The sequence below is a fragment of the Cornus florida genome, unplaced genomic scaffold (assembly GCF_030987335.1).
Source record: "Cornus florida cultivar Cherokee Brave unplaced genomic scaffold, ASM3098733v1 CherokeeBrave_3.0.0_Hap2_Chr09, whole genome shotgun sequence".
NCBI lineage: Eukaryota > Viridiplantae > Streptophyta > Magnoliopsida > Cornales > Cornaceae > Cornus > Cornus florida.
Window position 1 is genome coordinate 83,554,591 of NW_026775579.1, and position 24,012 is coordinate 83,578,602.

At 36.2% G+C, this 24,012-nt stretch overlaps 2 protein-coding genes across 2 annotated transcripts; both read left to right on the forward strand.

Moving 5' to 3' along the window:
* The first annotated feature begins 1,063 nt into the window (after nucleotides 1–1,063).
* LOC132274726 (ABC transporter B family member 11-like) lies at nucleotides 1,064–8,822 on the forward strand. Its single transcript, XM_059776066.1, has 12 exons — nucleotides 1,064–2,884; nucleotides 3,200–3,254; nucleotides 3,365–3,540; nucleotides 3,641–3,862; nucleotides 3,934–4,172; nucleotides 4,315–4,840; nucleotides 5,087–5,360; nucleotides 5,529–6,415; nucleotides 6,602–6,868; nucleotides 7,025–7,288; nucleotides 7,441–7,734; nucleotides 7,880–8,822. The coding sequence occupies exons 1-12, from the start codon at nucleotides 2,543–2,545 to the stop codon at nucleotides 8,234–8,236; spliced, it is 3,903 nt and encodes a 1,300-aa protein (XP_059632049.1). The 5' UTR covers nucleotides 1,064–2,542; the 3' UTR covers nucleotides 8,237–8,822.
* Nucleotides 8,823–9,939: 1,117 nt separating this feature from the next.
* Nucleotides 9,940–23,935, forward strand: LOC132274727 (ABC transporter B family member 11-like). Its single transcript, XM_059776067.1, has 13 exons — nucleotides 9,940–10,475; nucleotides 13,138–15,308; nucleotides 16,598–16,652; nucleotides 17,063–17,238; nucleotides 17,337–17,558; nucleotides 17,630–17,868; nucleotides 18,030–18,555; nucleotides 18,841–19,114; nucleotides 19,315–20,201; nucleotides 20,393–20,659; nucleotides 20,814–21,077; nucleotides 21,223–21,516; nucleotides 21,759–23,935. The coding sequence occupies exons 2-13, from the start codon at nucleotides 14,967–14,969 to the stop codon at nucleotides 22,113–22,115; spliced, it is 3,903 nt and encodes a 1,300-aa protein (XP_059632050.1). The 5' UTR covers nucleotides 9,940–10,475; nucleotides 13,138–14,966; the 3' UTR covers nucleotides 22,116–23,935.
* The last annotated feature ends 77 nt before the right edge of the window (nucleotides 23,936–24,012 follow it).

Here is a 24,012-nt window from a genome sequence, read left to right on the forward strand (position 1 = left end):
CTCATGGAATGAAAATCTAGAAAAGGAGACTTTAATTTTTTTTTTTCCTGGTATGTAAAAAGGAGACTTTTAATTGCAGACATGTTGAGCTTATTATGTTGAAGTTACCTTTGAGAGAATCTGCATGGGAGGATCAGATTGTTTGGGGTCCTAATTCGAATGGTTTGTTCTCTGTTAAGATTGTATGTCGATTAGCTTTGACTGGCTTAGATAATAAGCTTTCAGTGAATGATGCTGAAGGTTCCAGTTTGTGGAGAGGAAGGAGAATCAATTGACCATCTCTTGTGCAGATGTCCTAAGATTATGGATGATTATTTTATTTTATTTTATTTTATTTTTTATTTATTTATATTTTTAAAATTTTAATGATGCTCAGAGGCAACACCAAGCCATTTTGATGTTTCCTCTCCGGTGGTGTTGTCTTCATGGGAAGCTCTGGCAATTGGTATGCTGAAGTTTAATTTTGATGCGGCTTATCTTTCTTCTACAAATGAATGTGGTGGTGGGTTAATTGTCAGAAAGTTAAAGATGATGGTAGACCATTGAAGGTTGCTTCCTTCTTTTTCCACAATGTTCTTAATATTGTTGCCCATGTGATTAGTGTTAATATTGTGGCAGGGCATGATTTGATATCTTTATTCTGTGAATTTGTGGCTATGGCAGTCTCTGGCGTGATTTTCTGGCCTATTCCGTGCTTCTCATGCGGCCGAATCGATACTCACTATCACTCTCCTGGAAAAGAAATAAGTTAGACATTCATTTCGTCATCATCCCTGTGCCATAATCCCATAAAAATGAAGTTTTTTTTTTTTGGCAAATAAAGGGAGGGAACTTAACACGGAAACACCCGTTTGGAGAGCTGGACTCTCTACCAACCAAAGGAATGCCCCCATATGTATGAATAGGGTTTTAATTCTCTTTTTATTTTATTTTTATTCTTTCTTATTATGTTAAATTATATTTAATTAAGTTTTGATCAACCTGTTTGTTCCTTACTTTATGAGAAAAAGAAAAAAAAGGAGGGGGGGGGGGGGGGGGGGGGATTAGGCTTGCATTTGTAGTGACACATTGGTTAGGCATGCCATGCTATATAAAGATCTTTAACTGTTCTTAAAAAATTCCATTTATGAGCTTGAATTGTTGAGAGAGCAATGCTAATATTTCCACAACAGAGAGAGAAGAGTGTGTGGGGTCTAGCAACTCAAACTTTCTATCTCTTAGTCAGTGTCGCAATGTCGTTAGTTATAGACTTTTCTTTATTGTAGCTGAGTCAAAATCACAATTGAATGGAGTCAAACATGCAATCCAATAATGAAGAGGCCCCACACCAAGATTGTGTATGTATATGCTGCATAAAGGCATATGCCAAAGATTGAAAACTATGCACCAGATTTAATATTCAATGATACAAAAGCAAAGCATTCTCATTTGTCCCATTTATATGATTCTAATAAAGTTGTTATCCATCTTTTGGCTTTTTCTTTGCATTTAGTACCTGAAACATTTTCCTCAATCTTGAGCTATCAGATTCCTTTTATTTTGCAAGGTGTCTTACCTACTTGTCCTGTACTACTTGCTTAGGCAAGAATGTCACCTCTTAGTGTGGAAAGTGAACTTGAATGTTATAGCTCTCAATTTTACTCCATTTTAGAATTTGATTATCATATCTTCACTTAGTACTGATATTTTATGACCACTAAACAGTAGATGGTTCTGTAACCCAAAAGAAAAAAGAAAAAAAAAGAAGGAAAAAAAAAAAAGGAAGAACATAATTGTGCTTATTAAATGCTTAAATTGCTTTCCTGAATATTTTGCTACTAAAGGTTTTCTTAAGTCAATTGTTTCTATTAAGAATCTGGTTCTGATTTTGCATATATTTTTCAAGAATTGAAATCACAGGATATGAGTTAACACTCTGTCATCAAGTTTAGCTTAGTACTATTGTAATGATGTTGATTAGCCTGCCAATATACAAACATAAAGAAGCAGATATTTTGCCCCTTTCCATAAGTCAAATTAAAGCCGGAGAGCAAGAAACGAGTACAAACACAACAAACAAGGTGGGATTGAGGGTTGTTTTTAGGCTTGACCTGTGGTGTGACCCTTTCAAACTTGGAACCAAATGTACCATGTCAATATCTAAAAGTAAGATTAAAAATTTAAAACCCACAAGGAAGGCTTTGATAAAGTAAATTAAGATTCAAGTGTACTGAGAATTGGCTTTGGTGTATTTTATGATCTATTTAAAGGATTCTAATACATTTTTATTTTCAAGACTGCCCAGAAGCTAATTTATACCAAATAGGATTGATCGATATGGAATCATTAGAAGCGAATTTGAAGCCATCTTGAAAAAAACATTTGTTCATAATAAATGTCATTTAATTCAGTTTCCTCCAGGTTAATACTTCACAGCTTTCCACCTTTCTGGCTTAGTCATAGGTTAGTGATTCAAATGTATGTTCTTTTTTTGCAGCTTTGATCCAAGTTCACAGAGACAGTGATAGTTCACAGTTATTAATTAAGTTTTGCATTTGGAAAGATGGCTGAGGAGAGCAATTTGGGTGGAGATACGAACACAGAGCAGGCTGCAACATCAACAAGCCATTCGCCAGTGATGGAGACTCAGAAAACAGCTGAGAATTCTTGCAGCCAGGATAATTCGGATAATACCCAGAAGAAAAATGAAGTGACTGAAACTGTTCCATATTTCAAACTGTTCTCCTTTGCTGACTCCACTGATCATGTGCTAATGTTTGTGGGCACAATCGCAGCTATAGGGAATGGAATCTGCATGCCCCTTATGACTGTGCTCATTGGAAATGTAATCAATTCCTTTGGACAGAATGTGAACTCAAAAAATGTGGTTCGTGAAGTTTCCAAGGTATCTTTAGCTTAACCTTGATACTCACTTCACCATAGTAAGACCAGTTCTTGTTTAATTTCTTGAAAAATAAGTTTCTTCCTGATCTGCAACGGTAAAAGAAAATTTTCAGAATTCTTATTGAAACTCTGAAAAATCTGATTCCATCAACAATTTGATGCCTTTTTAACTCAACAAAATTGTTTTTCCTGGACATTTATGCTTATATTTCAACACTTTGTGTGTTCTCCGTCCTGTTGTAGTAGAAGTATTAGTTTATTGAAAAAACAGTTATTGCTTTAGGCTCCTAACAAACAGTATAATATTTATTATCAGGTATCTGTTAGCTATATTTACTTGGCTCTGGGGTCTGGTTTTTCAGCATTTTTCCGTAAGTACATTAGGCTTCCTTCCTATAAAAGAATTTAGTTTTCTAGCTACCTAGTGTAAACAATTGTTTTCATTAAAGAAGTTGAGAAAAACATGTTTGCTACATTGCAGAGTTGTTTTGCTGGATGGTCACAGGGGAGAGGCAGGCTGCAAGAATTAGAAGTTTATACTTGAAAACTATATTGAGGCAAGATATTGGATTTTTTGACACAGACGCAAAAACTGGAGAAATTATTGAAAGGATGTCAGGCGACACATTCCTTATTCAAGATGCCATTGGTGAAAAGGTAATCCTGCTATGACATTGGAGCCCCAACATTATCAGCAATACTCTATTCCTATTTTCAGGTTAAATTGGTATTTTTCTTATTGATGCATTTAAAACAGGTTGGGAAGTTTATAACTGTGGTAGCTTCATTCTCAGGAGGCTTTGTTATAGCCTTCATCAAGGGTTGGCTTCTCACCCTTGTCATGATATCTTCAATTCCACCTCTTGTCCTCTCTGCTGCTGTCATGGCCCTCATTTTTGCAAAGCTAACATGCCGTGCACAAACTGCTTATTCACAAGCTGCAACTTTGGTCGAACAGACAATTGGCTCAATAAGAACGGTATGCAGAATTGACAAAAAGAGGGCTTAGCATTTCCTTTTTCTTTCATCACCCTTTACTTTGCCATTCAGGTTGCATCATTTACAGGGGAGAGGCAAGCTATAGCTAATTACAACAAGTCTCTTACTCAAGCTTACAAATCTGGTGTGCAAGAGGGCTTCGCTTCCGGGTTGAGTGCTGGTGTATTTTTGCTTGCCATATATAGCAGTTATGCTTTGGCTGTGTGGTTTGGGTCAAAATTGATATTAAACAAAGATTATACAGGAGGAGATGTGATCAATGTAGTCATGGCTGTGCTGACTGGTTCCTTGTGAGTTGCCCTCTGTTTTTGTTTTTAATATGTTAAAGAATGAATGCATGAGCCTCTGTTTGTTGTAGATGCATTGCTTGAATTTGATATTTGATTCTTTTGAAAAGATCACATAATTTGTATCCCATTTGGACTTTTACAGTGCTTTAGGACAGGCATCTCCATGCATGAGTGCATTTGCCGCTGGACGAGGTGCAGCTTTTAAAATGTTTGAGACAATCAATAGGAAGTCCGAGATAGATCCTTATGACACAAACGGATTGAAATTGGATGATATTCGTGGTGATATTGAATTAAAAGATGTTTATTTTAGCTATCCTGCAAGACCGAATGAGCAAATATTTAATGGATTCTCTCTCTCAATACCAAGTGGAACAACAGCTGCTTTGGTTGGACAAAGTGGAAGTGGGAAATCAACAGTTATCAGCTTGATAGAGAGGTTTTATGATCCACAAGCTGGTGAAGTTCTTATAGATGGTATCAATCTTAAAGAGTTCCAGCTTTGGTGGATCAGAGGAAAAATCAGTCTAGTTAGCCAGGAACCTGTGTTGTTCACTTCAAGCATTAAAGATAATATTGTCTATGGGAAGGATGGTGCAACCATTGAAGAAATTAAAGCTGCTACTGAGCTTGCCAATGTTGCCAAGTTCATAGATAAATTGCCTCAGGTGTAGATTTGGAATTGTTTGAATTTTTAAATTTTTTCCGAATATGCCAAACATTATTTGCTAAACGTTAGCAGAACATAAAAAAGACTCTACTTGTTACCTCTCCATCAAAAGAGTTCTTCCTAAACATCTTAATATTTTAATTTAGGTTTTGAAAGGATTTGACTTATAATTAATTTACCAGAATCCATGTTCTTCTCATTTTTCTTTTTAGTCACCTTTCCAGCTTTGTGTTTAATGATTTAGGGACTAGACACAATGGTCGGTGAGCATGGAACTCAGTTGTCTGGGGGCCAAAAGCAGAGAATTGCTATAGCTAGAGCAATTTTGAAAGACCCAAGGATTCTACTTCTGGATGAAGCTACAAGTGCTCTTGATGCAGAATCTGAGAGGGTTGTTCAGGAGGCATTGGACAAGGTTATGATCAACAGAACTACTGTAATTGTAGCCCATCGGTTGAGTACAGTGAGGAATGCAGATATGATTGCTGTCATTCATCAAGGAAAAATTGTGGAAAAAGGTTAATTGTAGTAGTTACATTCAAGTACCAGAAGTTGCCAAAGCTCAATTTCATTGCACATAGTGCTGTAATTTTCTAATAAATTAAATAGCCGCCACCTGAGCTATATAAGGCTTGTTCATCTATATTGATTGTTTTTCTGAACTTTTCTTTCTTTCTACTTATCAGGTTTGCACTCTGAACTACTACAAGATCCTGAAGGAGCATACTGCCAACTTATACGGTTGCAAGAACGTAGCGAAGAATCAGAACAAAATGCAGTAAATGATCAGTGTATTCCAGAGATCTCTGCAGATTCTGGAAGACATTCAAGTCAGCAGATGTCCTTCATACGATCCATAAGCCGGGGATCATCTGGAAGTGGAAGCAGTAGCCATCACTCAGTCTCAGTTTCTTCACGTGTAACCACTGCAGTCAGTGTCCTGGATACAGGTGCAGAACCCAAGACTCCAGCCTCAGCAACATCACAAAAGGCCCCAGAAGTCCCACTACGACGATTGGCTTATCTGAACAAGCCAGAGATCCCAGTGCTATTACTTGGTTCATTTGGTGCAGTGGTTTCTGGTCTAGTATTGCCAATTTTCGGGGTACTTCTTTCTAGAATAATCAAAACTTTCTATGAGCCAGCTCATGAGCTTCGGAAGGATTCCAAATTCTGGGCATACATGTTTCTTGTTCTTGGCGTGGCAGCTTTTATCTCACTCCCGCTAAGAACATACTCTTTTGCTGTGGCGGGGTGTAAGTTAATAAAACGGATCAGATTGATGTGTTTTGATAAAGTGGTTCACATGGACATAAGTTGGTTCGATGAAGCAGATCACTCAAGTGGTGCAATTGGAGCAAGGCTTTCATCTGATGCAAATTTTTTGAGAAGTTTGGTTGGAGACACACTTGCTTTGATCGTTCAGAATGTTGCAACAGCTACAGCTGGTTTGGTTTTTGCCTTTGCAGCGAGCTGGCAACTGGCTCTTATAATTCTTGTTATGGTACCTCTAATAGGGCTAAATGCATTTCTTCACATGAAGTTCCTTAGAGGATTCAGTGCTGATGCAAAGGTTAGATCCAAACCTCGGCCAATAGGACAAAAAGGCAATTGGAACTTACAAATTTATCATTTTTTTCCCTATATGTTAATTCTTTAGAACTGCCAGTGAAGTCATATTTTGTGTTTTAACCATCTAACATAGGATATGAGTTTAGTGTTTCATTGTAATAATCTGGACCTATTTAAATGCTTACAGAAAATGTATGAGGAGGCAAGTCAAATTGCTAGTGATGCAGTTGGGAGTATTAGAACAGTTGCTTCTTTCTGTGCTGAAGAGAAGGTGATGCAGCTGTACCGAAAGAAATGTCAAGGCCCTATGAAAGCTGGAGTAAAACAAGGCCTAATTAGTGGTGCAGGTTTTGGATTGTCCTTTTTTTTCCTATTTTGTGTCTACGCGACCAGTTTCTATGCTGGAGCTCGGTTTGTTGAGGATGGCAAGACAACATTCGCTAACGTTTTCCAGGTAATCAAGCTATTCACAACCATATATGCGCTAGAAATCGATTCATACTATCATCTTAATGTTTATTACTAATAGACTACTTTGTTACTTGAACACTAAATTAGTTCTTGGTTCTTCTTTCCATTCTGAATCTTTACCTACTGTCTTGGTTTGCAGGTCTTCTTTGGTCTCAGCATGTCAGCCGTTGCTATTTCTCAAACAGGCCCCCTCGCTCCTGATTTCAGTAAGGCCAAGACTGCTGTTGCTTCTATCTTTGCGATTCTTGACCAGAAATCTAAAATAGACGCAAGTGTCGACTCTGGGACAACACTAGAAAATGTGAAGGGAGATATTAAGTTTCATCACGTCATTTTCAAGTATCCCTCTAGACCTGACATTCAAATTTTCAGGGACCTTTGCTTGTATATTCACTCTGGCAAGGTAACTTTCCAGTAATTACTGATTCTCAAGGCCTATACTTTTCTTTTACTTGATGGAAAGCCTTACACAAGTTGATACATATATATATCCTACAGTTTGACATAATAGCATTCCAAAGGACCAAAACTAACAGTTTGAATCTCATTTATCAGACTGTTGCCCTGGTTGGAGAAAGTGGGAGTGGGAAATCAACAGTTATTTCTATGTTGCAAAGATTTTATGACCCTGAATCAGGTCAAATCACCCTAGATGGTGTTGAAATCCGAAAGCTAAAGCTGAAATGGTTACGGCAGCAGATGGCCTTGGTGAGCCAGGAGCCAGTCTTGTTCAATGACACAGTCCGAGCCAACATAGCATACGGAAAGGAAGGAGATGCAACAGAGGCAGAAATTTTAGCTGTAGCAGAGTCAGCAAATGCTCACAAGTTCATTAGTGGTCTACAACAGGTTAAAACTCTCTAATCTAATAGACAATAATGAAAAGAAATGGCACACATTCATCTTCTTTTTCCACCATTCTCTGATCCTTGGGTTATGGAAAACATATCGAGAATGCTTTATTTATCCAACCTCCTGAGTTATGGAAATGCAGGGCTATGATACAGTGGTGGGTGAGCGAGGGATTCAACTGTCGGGTGGACAGAAGCAAAGGGTGGCAATTGCACGTGCCATGGTGAAGGATCCAAAGATACTACTACTAGATGAGGCCACTAGTGCCCTCGATGCTGAATCCGAGAAAGTGGTTCAAGATGCACTGGACCGAGTTATGGTGGACAGAACCACGGTGGTGGTGGCTCACAGGCTATCGACAATTAAGGGTGCGGATTTGATTGCGGTGGTTAAAAATGGAGTCATTGCAGAGAAGGGAAAGCATGAAACCTTGATCAATGTTAAAGATGGTATTTATGCCTCCCTAGTGACACTGCACATTAGTGCTTCATCATGTTAGAGAGCTACTTGTGCTCTTTTTTCACCATATATTTTTTAGAAAGTAGTAGATGCTATGGACTTGTTTGTTCTTCAACTGCACCTAGTTTATGCTCATTTTCATGTATACCAATGTTTCTTGGCTAGTGTAATGTCTAGTATGGTTTCTTGTAAAGGAACAAAAATACTACATGATTAGAAGAAATTTAAGGCAATACCAAGTTTTACGTAGATAAATCTCAATTGATTAATTGATAGTTTATTGTTCAATTATAGACTCACATAATCTCAATTAATCAATTACAAAAGAGAAAGAAGTGTGATGTTGTCTAGGAAGCATGGATAGGTGTCATGGTAGCGTACACGTGTAACAAGGTTGAATTAGAAATACTTAAAACGCGTTTTTGTTGTTGGGGTCAATTTATATATATATTTTTTAAAATCAGGGGGCTCAACTCAAATTTTAAAATCTAAAAAAAAAAAACAAAAAGAAGCTTAAAAGCCCAACAACATATCTTTTTTTGCGTATCCTTGATTGTGTCCATATTTTATTTTTCAAAATTTATTGTATTGTTGTTGCTGTATGGTGTCGTATGTGTGTTCATGCCTATGCTTATGTGGGTGTAATAAAAGGTTCTAAAAATCTTTAAAACAATATTCGGAAAGATATTTAATTTTGTCTTAGTAGATAAAATATATCGACACTGAAGAGGTCCAATTCTCCTGATTTTTTAAATAAGTAATATGACCAAATTATTCTTCAAAAGTGAAGTCCTGGTAAAGTCTAACATTTTATATTAAAAAATTAATTAAAAATAAACTACTTGACATCACGTGATCAACTTTATACATTCAAAATTTGGACTTGGAATCATTTCTTCATATTCTTTCTTCTTTTATTATTATTATTATTATTATTATTATCAAAATTCAGACTAAAGTTGAAGTCAAGAAAAGTAGAGCATGATTTTTGAAGTAAGCCGATCACTTTTAACACATGTTTATAATTTAAAACTATAATCATGTAAAATAACTCTACTGAATTACAAATTCTTTCTCTAAATAATTAATTTATTGTAATTATGAACAAATTCATTACAAAAGATTATTTTATCATTTTTTATTAAATTATTAAATTATTTTTATTACCTTTTTTCTTATCTAAAAATTAATTATACCATTTACTATGATCCTCCCCCTTAGCCAATACGAGGGAACGGACGAATAAACTGAACATCAGTCCCTCTGAGTTTGAGGTTAAGGCTGGATTTAATTTTATTATTAGTATCAATTTATCATAAAAATGAAGAAAAAAATTTGTAACTACTATTTTCTAAAATAATTAATTTATTATTAAAATTTTACTATTTATAATAAACATATTATACTTAGTTGAAACTTTTTTACCATAAAAATACATTCTTTTCATACTATATAATATATATACACACACACACAAACATGAAAAAAATAATAAATTACTTAATCTTAAAATACCTTATTTTTTATACAATATATTGATGAAAAATTAAAAATTACTTAAATTGTTTTAAAAAAATTTACTAAAGATTTTTATTCAAATAATTAATTTCAAAAAGTAAAGATAAATTTATGCAAATTTATTGAAAAACATATCATCAAATTAGTATTATTTTTTTTAATAATTTATTTTAATAAAAAAAATTGATCAGACATAATTGAGGCATTTTGCAAATAAATGTAATAGTTTAGATACTATTTTGCATAAAATATACTTGGAATTATTTTCAAATTCAGACATAATTTAGGGATTTATTTATTTATTAATTTGTTCACTTAACCCTATTTTTTCACAAGTTTAAAAAATTCTAGTTATAGAATTCCGAAAAACTCCCAAATATGGACCCAAAAAAACCAAAAAAAAAAAAAAAAAAAAAAAAAAGGGGAAAACTCCCAAATATGCAGAGAAGTCTGAAATGTTGCGGTCCATTTAGTGCCTGTCCGGATGCGAAACGAGCGCGTGCGAGTCAAGAAGGATTGTGGCGGCGTAAATACCGACAATGCTTGATTTGATCTCTTCACACTACGAATTAATTCGTGTTTTTTTCAGTGTTCGAATCTCAAAACCAAAAGCAATGGTGGTCTCCGGCGTGATTTCCCGGCCTATTCTGTGCTTCTCATGCGGCGGAATTGGTCCCCACTCTCACTCTCATGCAAAAGGAATAGGATAGGCAGCATTTGTAGCGCAACAAATACTACCTGGACTTATATTTCAATTGGAGGTATGTAGCCGGTAAAAAATTCAATAAAGTTGCACATTTAATTGAGAGTTCATTTAAAATTGACCGAGACTACATGATTCAGGATTATCTAATAATTTCTTAATCGAACGAACCCGGTCTATCCACCGAATCTTATCAGCTAAGCACATCGGTTTAGAAATTAGGTTAGAATATAATTTTTGTGTGTAGTAGTGACATATTGATTAGGCATGCATGCGTGTAAATGAATGATAGACAAAAGTGGAGCGACCTTTAATTGTTTTTAAAAAGAACTCATTTATGAGCTTGAAATGTTGTATGTGAGAGTCAACATCACAATTGAATGGGGCTCAAACATGCAAGCCAATGAAGAGGCCCTTTTATATGATTCTCATTATACATATCACATAAACTAATAGCCCTCTGGGAGTTGTTTGTTATCCATCTTTTGGCTTTTCCTCAATCTTGAACTATGGCCAGATTCCTTTATAATTGTGCTTATTAAATGCTTGAGTAGCTTTCCTAGATATTAATTTTCTGCTAAACTTGTCTTAGCCAATTGTTTCTATTTATAATTTATTTGGTTCTGATTTTTGCATATATTGTTGAAGAAATGAAATCACTGGATATGAATTAATACTTTGTCATCAAGTGTTGTTTAGCACTATTTTAATTAGATACTTAATGATTAGTGTGACCAATAAACATACAAAAAGAAGCAGGTACTCTGCCCCTTTCTATAAGTCAAACTAAAGCTGGAGAGCAAGTGGAGAGCAAGAAACTAAGTATAAACACAACAAACAAGGTGGGATTGAGGATTGTTTTTAGGCTTGACCTGTGGTGTGACTGTTATGACAAATGCAACGAACTCAAGTTGAACCAAGAATCACGAAAGAAAAGTAAACACGCCACACAAAGAATACAAAGATTTATACGCAGTTCGGCAACAACTTACGTTCACGGTTGGGATCCGGCGAAAGTTTTCACTATGTGCAAAATCAGAGATTACAAGTTTTAGCCCCTCATTCTGTTTCTGTACGAATATTAGAGTCTCTCTCATCCCCCACTCCAAACTCGAAGTGCCCTTATATCGGGCCACAAGAGACTAATTAGGGTCCACGACCCATGAGCAAAAAACAGGTCAAATGGGTCGTCGGGTCATAAGCAGGTCGTAATGCGACCTGGCACCAAATTCGGGCCACAATATCACAGTGACTCTTCCAGATTTAGAACCAAATTTACCATGTCAATATTTAAAGGTAAGATTAAAGCCCACAATGCAAGTTTTGATAAAGTAAATTAAGATTCAAGTGTAATAAGAATCAGCTTCGGCGTTTTTTGTATTTGAATTAAAGGATTCAAATACATCTTTTATTTTCAAGACGACTTCGGAATTATCTCTTCTAAATTCCCATAAGCTAATTTATAATTTGGAATCCACTAGGTGTGATTTTGATTCTGTATCTTAATGCAACAATAGTAGTAAAATGTTAGAAATGAAGCTTCTGTATATATAAGAGCCTTACACAGAAGAGAGGATGTGCATTCTAAGATATTAAGTACTTCCAAAATATGCATTCTAAGATATATGCTATATGATATTCTTTAAACAATGATGCATAATTGCCCAAACAAAAACGAAATCATAACATTTATTATTTTAGCCAGCATTGTACATGTATAAATAAGCTAATATTTATATATGTATGTATTTTATATGATTGTTACCAAATAAGACATTGATTGAGTAACAAAACCTGTTATTATCACGACGTGGGTGGAAATGGGCAATCATATTCTAATCAGCTGATAGATGCTTTTCCCCCACCCTTTGAATGCAATTGATGGTGTTAGCAGAATAATTAAAGAAACATAAATGATGAAAATGATTTAAAGTTGAATGTATATTATGTTTATTAATTACTATTGTGGTGTTACCAATATGATGATAGATCATATTGATAACACCACAATAGTATAAAAACAAGCCCAAATATGAACATATTTAGCATAAAAATATGGAAATCAGAAAATAATATATGGTACATTTGATATTTCTTACCATTAGTTTGACTGATCTTTGATCATCTTAATTTTCAGTGGTTTCTGGGGCTTAGCCAAATAGTTACAGGCTATAGTGCTTTAATTGCAAGGGAAATGCAGAGGAAAAGAATTATCATATGATATACCCCCGAAAAATATATATATGTACTATCATTTAGATTCCCCATTAACTAGTAATTAATATAAGTCTAAAAGTAATGACTAACTATTCTTAGTATGAGGAAGAGAAATGGTATCCCTGTATCTTAACATACTATATTTCTCTTATAAAATGTAGAGTTTGTATGTTTCAACTTTCACGTAAAGTACTTTCAGTGATGAGTTTGATTTGTATTAATGGTCAAAGAATGTTCAGATGCAGGGTTTTGGAGCATTATTCTCAGAGATCTGATGCAGAAATTATTCTAGAAAATTCATTTTTTTTCTTGGAAAAATATCTCTCCTCTATGCGCTGGAAAAGACATTTTTTATTAGCAGTGAATCACACCTGTGAACTGTAAAATTGTTTGCATAATTGGGACTCACAATTATTGTGAAGTTGTGGCCCGGATTTTGTTTCTGTCCAGATCATATAGCGACCTGATTTTGACTCGATTATTTGACTCATTTTGTCTTGCAGGTCATGGACTCAGGTTTTAGTCTTTGTTATAACCCATGTACAAGGGTGGAATAGAGAGTGAGAGAGACAAAGGGTTGTGGACATAGGCTATACGCTGAACCACGTAAATCTTTGTATATTGTGTGGTGCATGATTTATTTTCTGTTGTTTTTTGATTGTGTTCTTGGTTTAGCGGTGTTTGTCGTAACAATTATCTTGGTAATTTAGTTGTGTGACCTCGAAAAGTTATATTATGACTGTGACATTGTGGCCCGAATTTGGTGCCGGGGCTTATGATCTGACGACCCATTGGAAGGAAAAAAATTTACCCGTCTTTTGTTCATGGGTCGTGGACCCTAATTAGTCTCTTGTAGCCTGATATATAAGGGCACTTAGGGTTTGGAGTGGTGTAAGAGATATACTTTGAAATTTGTACAAAAACAAAGTGGGGTTGAAAACTTGTAATTTCCGATTTTACACATAGTGAAAACTTTCGCCAGATCTCAACCGTGGACGTAGGCTGTTGTCGAACCACGTATAAATCTTTATGTGGTGTGTTTACTTTTCTGTCGTGATTCTTGATTTTATCTTGGGTTCATTACATTAGTCATAACAATGACTATATTAGAAATACACATTTTATATAGTTCTATTTATTGGCTAAATTTTTTAATTTATATTTTTAATCGATTTATTGAAGAAAACTCAGAGTGTCATTAGCTCGTATCCAGTATGCCACAGTTGTTATTTATCAAGAAATGGTTTCTTGGAAGAATGGAGGAGAAAATATAACAGTGAAAGGTTGGTTAGTGTCTTGAATGATATATGATATCTGAAATACCACGGAAGTAGACTCTACTCTTATACTAGAATCTCATAGTCAAAGGGGAGATTCCTCAAAAGTTGGAATCCATCAGAAGTAAACCTTTCTCAATATTTTGGGGAGTTTGAAGTTGGTGGGATTTCTGATATCAGCTTGTTCTGATTTTGATCAACTCTTCCCTTCCTCCACTCTCTGGTATAGGTCTACTCTGTTTATTACAAAATATATGGGGTGTTTGTGATTTTATTTTCTCACAAAAACTAGCAGTTCATGTAGTGATGTTGCCGATTTTAGTGAACTCAGGCTCTTTGTTTCAAATGATTGCAAGTTGGATTCTTTTCCTTTTCCTTTCTCACCCTTCTCTTATTTGTCATGAAATAGTCTTGTGCCTTTTCTGTTTCCAGCATGTCTTGAAAACGTTTAATTTTCTACGAGTTCTTGTAGTTGTTTAGATATATCATGATGGTTTTGTATAGTGCCTAAAAATAGATGAAACACCACCTTTGCTCTATGTGTTGCATGTCTTCACTTGTTATAAGGTTAATCAAATTGTGAGTCTTTCATAATAGAATCCTTATTTTCCACTTATTATTATTATTATTATTATTTAAAGTGTTATGCTTGTTTTTATTTAACAATTGATCTCTCTTTGTTTTGCTTTGAATGTCAATGCTAGCCTCTCTTTTTGTAAAGATTTCAGTTTTTCTGTGGTTGCTGGTTGCGTGGGATTAAAGCAGTAGCCTGAATTTTGAGGATCAACATGTATATATATATATATATTGGTAACTATTGAGGATCAAAATTCCCCTCATAAAGAAGCCATCTCAGCAAAAACATTCGTTCATAGTTAACGACATTGAATTTCAGTTTGCTCTTGGTAAATACTTAACAGCTTTCCACTATTTTGCTTTTCTGGCCTAGTGATAGGTTTCTGATTCAAAAGTATGTTCTTCTTTTGCATCCGTGATCCAATTCACCAAGTTAGTGATAGTTCACAGTTAGTAAATTAAGTGCTGCATTTGGGAAGATGGCTGAGGAGAGCAATTTGGGTGGAGATGCGAACACAGAGCAAGCTGCAACATCAACAAGCCATTCACCAGTGATGGAGATTCAGAAAACAGCTGAAAATTCTTGCAGCCAAGATAATTCGGATAATACCCGAAAGAAAAATGAAGTCACTGAAACTGTTCCATATTTCAAACTGTTCTCCTTTGCTGACTCTACTGACCATGTACTAATGCTTGTGGGCACAATCGCAGCGATAGGGAATGGAATCTGCATGCCCCTTATGACTCTGTTGATTGGAGATGTAATCAATTCCTTTGGACTGAATGTGAACTCAAAAAATGTGGTCCATGAAGTTTCTAAGGTATTTTTAGCTTAACCTTGATGCTCTTTTTTTTGTTTTTTTTTTTTTTGATAAATAAAATTTTATTAAAAAACGCTCAAAAGGGGAGCGGATCCCAAGAAAAAAACAAAAGACCACAAAGGCCTCAAGCCTTCAAGGAGGTCAAAAAGTCAACAATCTCCTCCAACGATCTATGATCTCTCCCTAAAACCCAACAAAAAAGAGTGGAAAGAATCGAGAATTTAAACACCGAAATCGACATCGCCTTTCCTTCAAATTATCTCCTATTCCTTTCAAGCCAAATACACCACCACACACAAAGCGGCGTAGCCCTCCACGCATCCTGACTGTGAGCCCCCACAGGGCAACCTCTCCACGCCTCAATCAACCCTCTAGCGGATCCTGGCATAACCCAAGAAAACCCAAATAAGCCAATCATCAAATCCCAACACTCTCTAGCCAAAGACCAATGAATGAGAAGGTGATCCACGGATTCCTCATCACGAAGACACATATAACAACGATTGACCACCACCTGGCTTCTCCTTCTCAAATTATCTTGGGTTAAGATCCTACCCAGAACCGAAGTCCACACAAAGAAAGCCACCTTGAGAGGAGCCTTAGAACGCCAAACAAAATTCCAAGGAAAACGAACTCCAGGATCAAACGAGAGACACCTGAAGAAAGACCTCACTTCAAAACGCTCCTGGGAGTTTGCAACCCAAGACCAACAATCCGAATCCTCCTCCACAATTCTGTGGTGATACAACAGCTCCAAGAAACGAATGGCCTCCTTGATCTCCCAATCCTGAAAGAAATGCTTGAATCGAACATCCCAAACCAGTCTTCCATTATCAAGATGATAACAGTTGACCACCATGGCCTGCCTATCCGAAGCAATCCTATAAAGCTGAGGAAAAGCGAGAGCGAGAGGAACATCTCCACACCACATCCTCCCAAAAACAAATCCTCCTCCCATCTCTAAGTCGAAACCGAATGTGTTAACCTTGATGCTCACTAGTCACTACTCATAGCAAGACCAATTATTGCTTAATGTCTTGAAAAATAAGTTTCCTCTTGATCTGCTATGCTAAAAGATAATTATTAGAGTTCTAATTGAAACTTTGAAAAGTCTGATTCCTCATCAATTTGATGCCATTTTGACTCAACAAAATAGTTTTTCCCGGTCATTTATGCCTAAAATCTTCAATTTGTGTGTTCTCCATCCTGTTGTGGTAGAAGTATTAGTGTATTGGTAAAATCAGTTATTGCTTTAGTCTCCTAACAAACTGTATGAAATTTGTTTTCAGGTATCTGTTAGGTATATTTACTTGGCTCTGGGGTCTGGTTTTTCAGCATTTTTCCGTAAGTACATTTGCTTCCTTCTGATAAAAGAATTTAGTTTTCTAGCTACCTCGTATAAATTATTGGTTTTGAGATGTTTTGGCCTGAATTTGTTTCGGCCTGGGTCGCTTTCAACCCAAAAATATGAGGGCATTTAGGGTTTGGAGTGGGATAAGGAGAAATCGCACGAAAGAGAGTGAGAGCGATAGATAGGGTTTGGGGACTGAAACTTAAAATCTCCTGTTTTTCGCATAGTGAAACTTCACCGTGGGCATAGGCTTAGACTTAAGCCGAACCACGTAAATCTTTGTGTTCTTTGTGTATGGCGTGTTTACTTTTCTGTTGTCATTCTTGTTTTCTTCTTGGTTCACTGCGTTTGTTGTAACAATTTTGATTAAAGCAACTGATTAAAAATGTTTGCTACATCACAGAGTTGTTCTGCTGGATGGTCACAGGGGAGAGGCAGGCTGCAAGAATTAGAAGTTTATACTTGAAAACTATATTGAGGCAAGATATTGCATTTTTTGACACAGACGCTAAAACCGGAGAAATTATTGAAAGGATGTCAGGTGACACTTTCCTTATTCAAGATGCCATTGGTGAAAAGGTATTGCTGCCGTGACAAGGGAGCACAAAAATTATCAGCAATATATATTCATATTTTTAGCTTGTATTGGTAACTTTTTAATAATGTATTTACAACAGGTTGGAAAGTTTATAGTGGTGGTAGCTTCATTCTTTGGAGGGTTTGCAATAGCTTTCATCAAGGGTTGGCTTCTCACCCTCGTCATGATATCTTTGATTCCACCTCTTGTCATCTCTGGTGCTGTCATGGCCATTGTTTTAGTGAAGCTAACATCCCGTGGACAAACTGCTTATTCACAAGCTGCAACTGTGGTAGAACAGACAATTGGCTCAATAAGAACGGTATGCAGAATTTCAAAAAAGAGGGCTCAGCATTTCCTTTTTTCTTTCACCGCCCTTTACTTTCCATTCAGGTTGCATCATTTACGGGGGAGAGGCAAGCTATAGCTAATTACAACAAGTCTCTTACTCAAGCTTACAAATCTAGTGTGCAAGAGGGCTTGGCTACCGGGTTGAGTGCTGGTGTATTTATGCTTGTAATATACTGCAGTTATGCTTTGGCTGTATGGTTTGGGTCAAAAATGATATTAAAAAAAGATTATACAGGAGGAGATGTACTGACTGTAGTCATGGCTGTGGTGACTGGCTCCTTGTGAGTTGCCATTTTTTTCTCTTCTCAGTTTTTAACAGTTTGGTTACTATGTTTAAGAATGAATGCATGAGCCTCTGTTTGTTGTATAACAACTGATTGAATTTTATATTTGATTCTTTTGAAAAGATCACATGATTTGTATCCCATTTGGACTTTTACAGTGGTTTAGGACAGGCATCTCCATGCATGAGTGCATTTGCCGCTGGACGAGCTGCAGCATTTAAAATGTTTGAGACAATCAATAGGAAGTCAGAGATCGATCCTTATGACACAAATGGACTGAAATTGGATAATATTCGTGGTGATATTGAACTAAAAGATGTTTATTTTAGCTATCCAGCAAGACCAGATGAGCAAATATTTAATGGATTCTCTCTCTCAATACCAAGTGGAACAACTTCAGCTTTGGTTGGACAAAGTGGAAGTGGGAAATCAACAGTAATAAGCTTGATAGAGAGATTTTATGATCCACAAGCTGGTGAAATTCTTATAGATGGTATTAATCTTAAAGAGTTCCAGCTTTGGTGGATTAGAGGAAAAATTGGTCTAGTCAGCCAGGAACCTGTGTTGTTCACTACAAGCATTAAAGATAATATTGCATATGGGAAGGATGGTGCCACCATTGAAGAAATTAAAGCTGCTACTGAGCTTGCCAATGTTGCCAACTTCATAGATAAATTGCCTCAGGTCTAGATTTGGAATTGATCGAAAAAATTTCTTTTTCCTCTTTCACTTCTTTTGAAGATTTGCCGAATATTGGAAATATCTGCCTCACCCCCAAAAATAAGTAGAAGAAAATGAAAAGATTCTACTTGTTGACTCTCCATCAAAAGAGTTTTGCTAAACAACTTAATTTTTAATTTATATTTTAGAAGGATTTAGCATCTAATTAATTTACCAGAGCCCATTTTCTTATGAGTTTTCATTTAAGTCACCTTTTTAAGTTCTACAGCATTGTGTTTAATGATTTAGGGACTCGACACGATGGTTGGTGAGCATGGAACTCAGTTGTCTGGGGGCCAAAAGCAGAGAATTGCAATAGCTAGAGCAATTTTGAAAGACCCTAGGATTCTACTTCTGGATGAAGCTACAAGTGCTCTTGATGTAGAATCTGAGAGGGTTGTGCAAGAGGCACTGGACAGGGTTATGATCAACAGAACTACCGTAATTGTAGCCCATCGGTTGAGTACAGTGAAGAATGCAGATATGATTGCTGTCATTCATCAAGGAAAAATTGTTGAAAAAGGTTTGTGTTTTGCGTAGTGTCCTAGCAGTTACATTCATGTACCAGAAGTTGCTCAAGCTCAATTTCATTGCACATATTGCTGCAATTGATGAATAAATTAAATAGCTGATACTTTATTCTCTCTCACCAACTGATTTCTTTAAGTCTTGTTCATCTATATTGATGATTTTTCTGAATATTTTTCCCTCTCAACTGATCAGGTTCACATTCTGAACTACTCCAAGATCCTGCAGGAGCATACTGCCAGCTTATACAATTGCAAGAACATAGCAAAGACTCAGAACAAAATGCAGTAGATGATCCGGATATGCTAGAGATCACCGCAGATTCTGGAAGATATTCAAGTCAGAGGATGTCCTTCATAAGATCCATAAGCCAGGGATCATCTGGAAGTGGAAACAGTAGCCGTCACTCATTCTCAGTTTCTTTACGTGTAACCACTGCAGTCAGTGCCCTGGATACAGATGGAGAACCCAAAACTCCAGTCTCAGCAACATCACAAAAGGCCCCAGAAGTCCCACTGCGGCGATTGGCTTATCTGAACAAGCCAGAGATCCCAGTGCTATTACTTGGTTCATTTGGTGCAGTGGTTGCTGGTCTAGTATTGCCAATTTTCGGGGTACTTCTTTCTAGAATAATCAAAACTTTCTATGAGCCAGCTCATGAGCTTCAGAAGGATTCAAAATTCTGGGCATACATGTTTCTTATTCTTGGCATGGCAGCTTTCTTCTCAATCCCACTAAGAATATACTCTTTTGCTGTGGCGGGGTGTAAGTTAATAAAACGGATCAGATTGATGTGCTTTGAGAAAGTGGTTCACATGGATATAAGTTGGTTCGATGAAGCAGATCACTCAAGTGGTGCAATTGGAGCAAGGCTTTCTTCTGATGCAACTTTCGTGCGAAGTTTGGTTGGAGACACACTTTCGTTGATCATTCAGAATGTTGCAACAGCTACTGCTGGTTTGGTTATTGCTTTTGCAGCATGCTGGCAACTGGCTCTTATAATTCTTGTCATGGTACCTCTAATAGGACTAAATGGATATCTTCACATGATGTTCATGAAAGGATTCAGTGCTGATGCAAAGGTTAGATCCAAACCTCGGCCAATAAGAAAAAAAGGGCAATTGGAACTCGCAAGTTTATTAATTTTCCCTATATGTTAATACTTTAGAACTGCAAGTGAATTTATATTTTCTGTTTTAACTATCTATCATAGGCTATTAGTTCAGTGTAATTAGTCCGTTGTAATAAGTTGCAACTATTTAAATGCTTACAGAAAATGTACGAGGAAGCAAGTCAAATTGCTAGTGATGCTGTCGGGAGTATTAGAACAGTTGCTTCTTTCTGTGCTGAAGAGAAGGTGATGCAGCTGTATCAAAAAAAATGTGAAGGCCCTATGAATGCAGGAGTAAGTCAAGGCCTAATTAGTGGTGGAGGTTTTGGATTGTCCTTTTTTTTTCTATTTTGTGTCTATGCGACCAGTTTTTATGCTGGAGCTCAGCTTGTTGAGGATGGCAAGACAACATTCGTTGAAGTTTTTCAGGTAATCAAGCTTGTCAACCATATATGCATTAGAAACTGAGTCATATTATTGTCTTGATATTCATTACACATAGACTACTTTGTTACTTGACCGCTAAAATAGTTCTTGGTTGTTCTTGTCGTTGTTAATCTTAACCTATTGCTTTGGTTTGCAGGTCTTCTTTGGTCTCAGCATGTCAGCCGTTGCTATTTCTCAAACAGCCCCCCTTGCTCCTGATTTTAGTAAGGCCAAGACTGCTGTTGCTTCTATCTTTGCGATTCTTGACCAGAAATCCAAAATAGACGCAAGTTTCGACTCTGGAACAACACTAGAAAATGTGAAGGGAGATATTAAATTTCATCATGTCATTTTCAAGTATCCCACTAGACCTGACATTCAAGTTTTCAGGGACTTCTGCTTGACCATTCACTCTGGCAAGGTAACTTTCGATAATGACTGATTCTCAAAGCCCATACTTTTCTTCTACTTGATGGCAAGCCTTACACAAGTTGATACATACATATATATCCTATAGTTTAACATAACAACATTCCAAAACTAACAGTCTGAATGTCATTTATCAGACTGTTGCTCTGGTTGGAGAAAGTGGGAGTGGGAAATCTACAGTGATTTCTTTGTTGCAAAGATTTTATGACCCTGATTCAGGTCAAATCACCCTAGATGGTATTGAAATCCAAAAGCTAAAGCTGAAATGGTTAAGGCAGCAGATGGGATTGGTAAGCCAGGAGCCAGTCTTGTTCAATGACACAGTCCGAGCCAACATAGCATATGGAAAGGAAGGAAATGCAACAGAGGCAGAAATCTTAGCTGCAGCAGAGTCAGCAAATGCTCACCAGTTCATTAGTGGTCTACAACAGGTTGAAACTCTCTAATTCTAATGCATTTTAAGTTTAGAATCACCTAAGAAAATTTAACAACGACTGGGTATAATCTAATTGCATTGACAACAATCCATTGTTGGGAATGCATTATTGTCATATATGTTCAAAGGTAAATAGCACACCTGTATTTTCTTTTTCCACCATTCTTTAATCCTTGGTTATGTCAAACATATCTAACATGCTTAATTTATCCAACCTCCTGAGTTATGGAAATGCAGGGCTATGATACAGCCGTAGGTGAGCGAGGGATCCAACTGTCGGGTGGACAGAAGCAAAGGGTGGCAATTGCACGGGCCGTGGTGAAGGATCCAAAGATACTACTACTAGATGAGGCCACCAGTGCCCTCGATGCTGAATCCGAGAAAGTGGTTCAAGATGCACTGGACCAAGTTATGGTGGACAGAACCACGTTGGTGTTGGCTCACAGGCTATCGACAATTCAGGGTGCGGATTTAATTGCAGTGGTTAAAAATGGAGTCATTGCAGAGAAGGGAAAGCATGAAACTCTGATCAATATCAAGGATGGTATTTATGCCTCCCTAGTAGCACTGCACATTAGTGCTTCATCATCTTAGAGAGCTACTTGTGCTCTTTTTTCACCATATATTTTTTAGAAAGAAGTAGATGCTATGGACTTGTTTGCTCTTTTGCTGCTCCTAGTCTATGCTCCCTTTTATGTACAGCAAGTTTTTTTTAGCTAAGTGCAATGCATAAGATGGTTTCTTGCAGATGAACAAATATTCCATGCATAGAAGAAAAGGCAATTTCCAATTTTACATAGATAAATTTGAATTGATTAGTTGATAGATTATTGTTCAAGTACAATTCTCCTAATCTCAAACAATCAATTAACTAGTTTGTGAGCAAATAATCTTATTAATCATGAAATAAAGCAATCTACAAAGCTATGATAAAAGACCATAGATTTTACATGGAAAACCTCAACAATGGAAAACCACGGGTATTATCCAAACGCTAACAATCCATAAGAAAATAGCATAACTCTAGGTTATATACTATTTGTTCATAAGAACCAACTGAGCTAATTTACCCAATTTACCCCTGACCCAAAGTTACCCTGTTTTTATCATTACTCTACAGTGAATATTGCCAGTAAACTTGTAATCTACTAAGTCTCCCAAGTCCCATGTAGTAGAGTTGGTCAGTTGAGAGCTGGTGTATTTGTAATCCTGACTATCCTCTTAGTTCTCTTAGTTGGCCTCCTTACTTACCTTCTCACTTGGTGGAATAGACACTAAATCAACAATAAGATTATTATTTTAGCCTGCATTGTGCATATCTAAATGAATATATCTATTTGTATATTTGTTATTTCCAAATATGACATCCATTAAGTAACAAACCTTAAGTTGTCCAGACAAGGATGTTGTTTTCACAGAAGAAGTTATAGTTTCTGGTGATGGGATAATTGCTACATCACAACCTCGTACGGACAACATTAGAATTTTCAATGGGAGTAGTTTAATTGAAGGATCTTCTGAGGCTGAGCTTTCAGCTAGAGGTAGTATTATTTTTCCGAAAAAAAGCTGTTACTATCGTGATGTGGGGACCAATCATATTTTATTCAGCTTATATGATTCATTACCCTTTCCTCTGAATGCAATTGATGGTGTTAGCATGGAATAATTAAAGAAACGTAGAATGACGAAAATGATTTATAGTTGGCTGTATATTATTATGCTTTTTTAATTACTATTGTGTTGTTCTTCATTTGATGATGGATCCATCCAATGTATCAGAGAAATAATGATTATCAAATCAAATGAAAACAAGCCAATGAATATTTTGAAGTTAGATATACGAACATCTTGAGAATAAAAATAGAGAAATCAGATAATGATGATACATTAGATATTTCCTACCGTTAGTTTAATAAAAATGCTTGCATATTATGTGTATTGGAATTTTGTGAATTAGAGGAGTTAAGCATCTGAAATTATCCATTTGTTATAACTTATAAGGCCCTATAAATTAGATCCAAAAGGAAAATTGCGCATTTGATCCTTAGACCACTGATAAAATTTACCCACCATGAAAGATGTCTCACTTACTTACCATATCAGTTGTGGTGAAATAAAAGGGGGAAAAGAAAAAGAAGAAGAAGAGAGATTAAACGAACAAGGCTACTGTTCAAAAGTGTTAACTAATCATTGATCATCTTAATTTTCACTGATGTTCAGGGCTTAACTTTATAGTTGCTAGGCTACAGTCCTTTAATTGCAAAGGACATGCAGAGGAAGTAAAATACTTTTAAGTGATGAATTTGATTTGTATTTACGGTCAAAGAATGATCAGATGCAGGGTTTTGGAGCATAATTCTCAGAAATCTCATGCAGGAACATATTCTAAAAAAATATCTTCTCTTTTTTTTTTTTTTTAAGAATGATGTCTCTCTCCCTCTAGACACTAGAAAGAACTCCTTTTTGTTAATACTGAATCAAACTTGTGAAG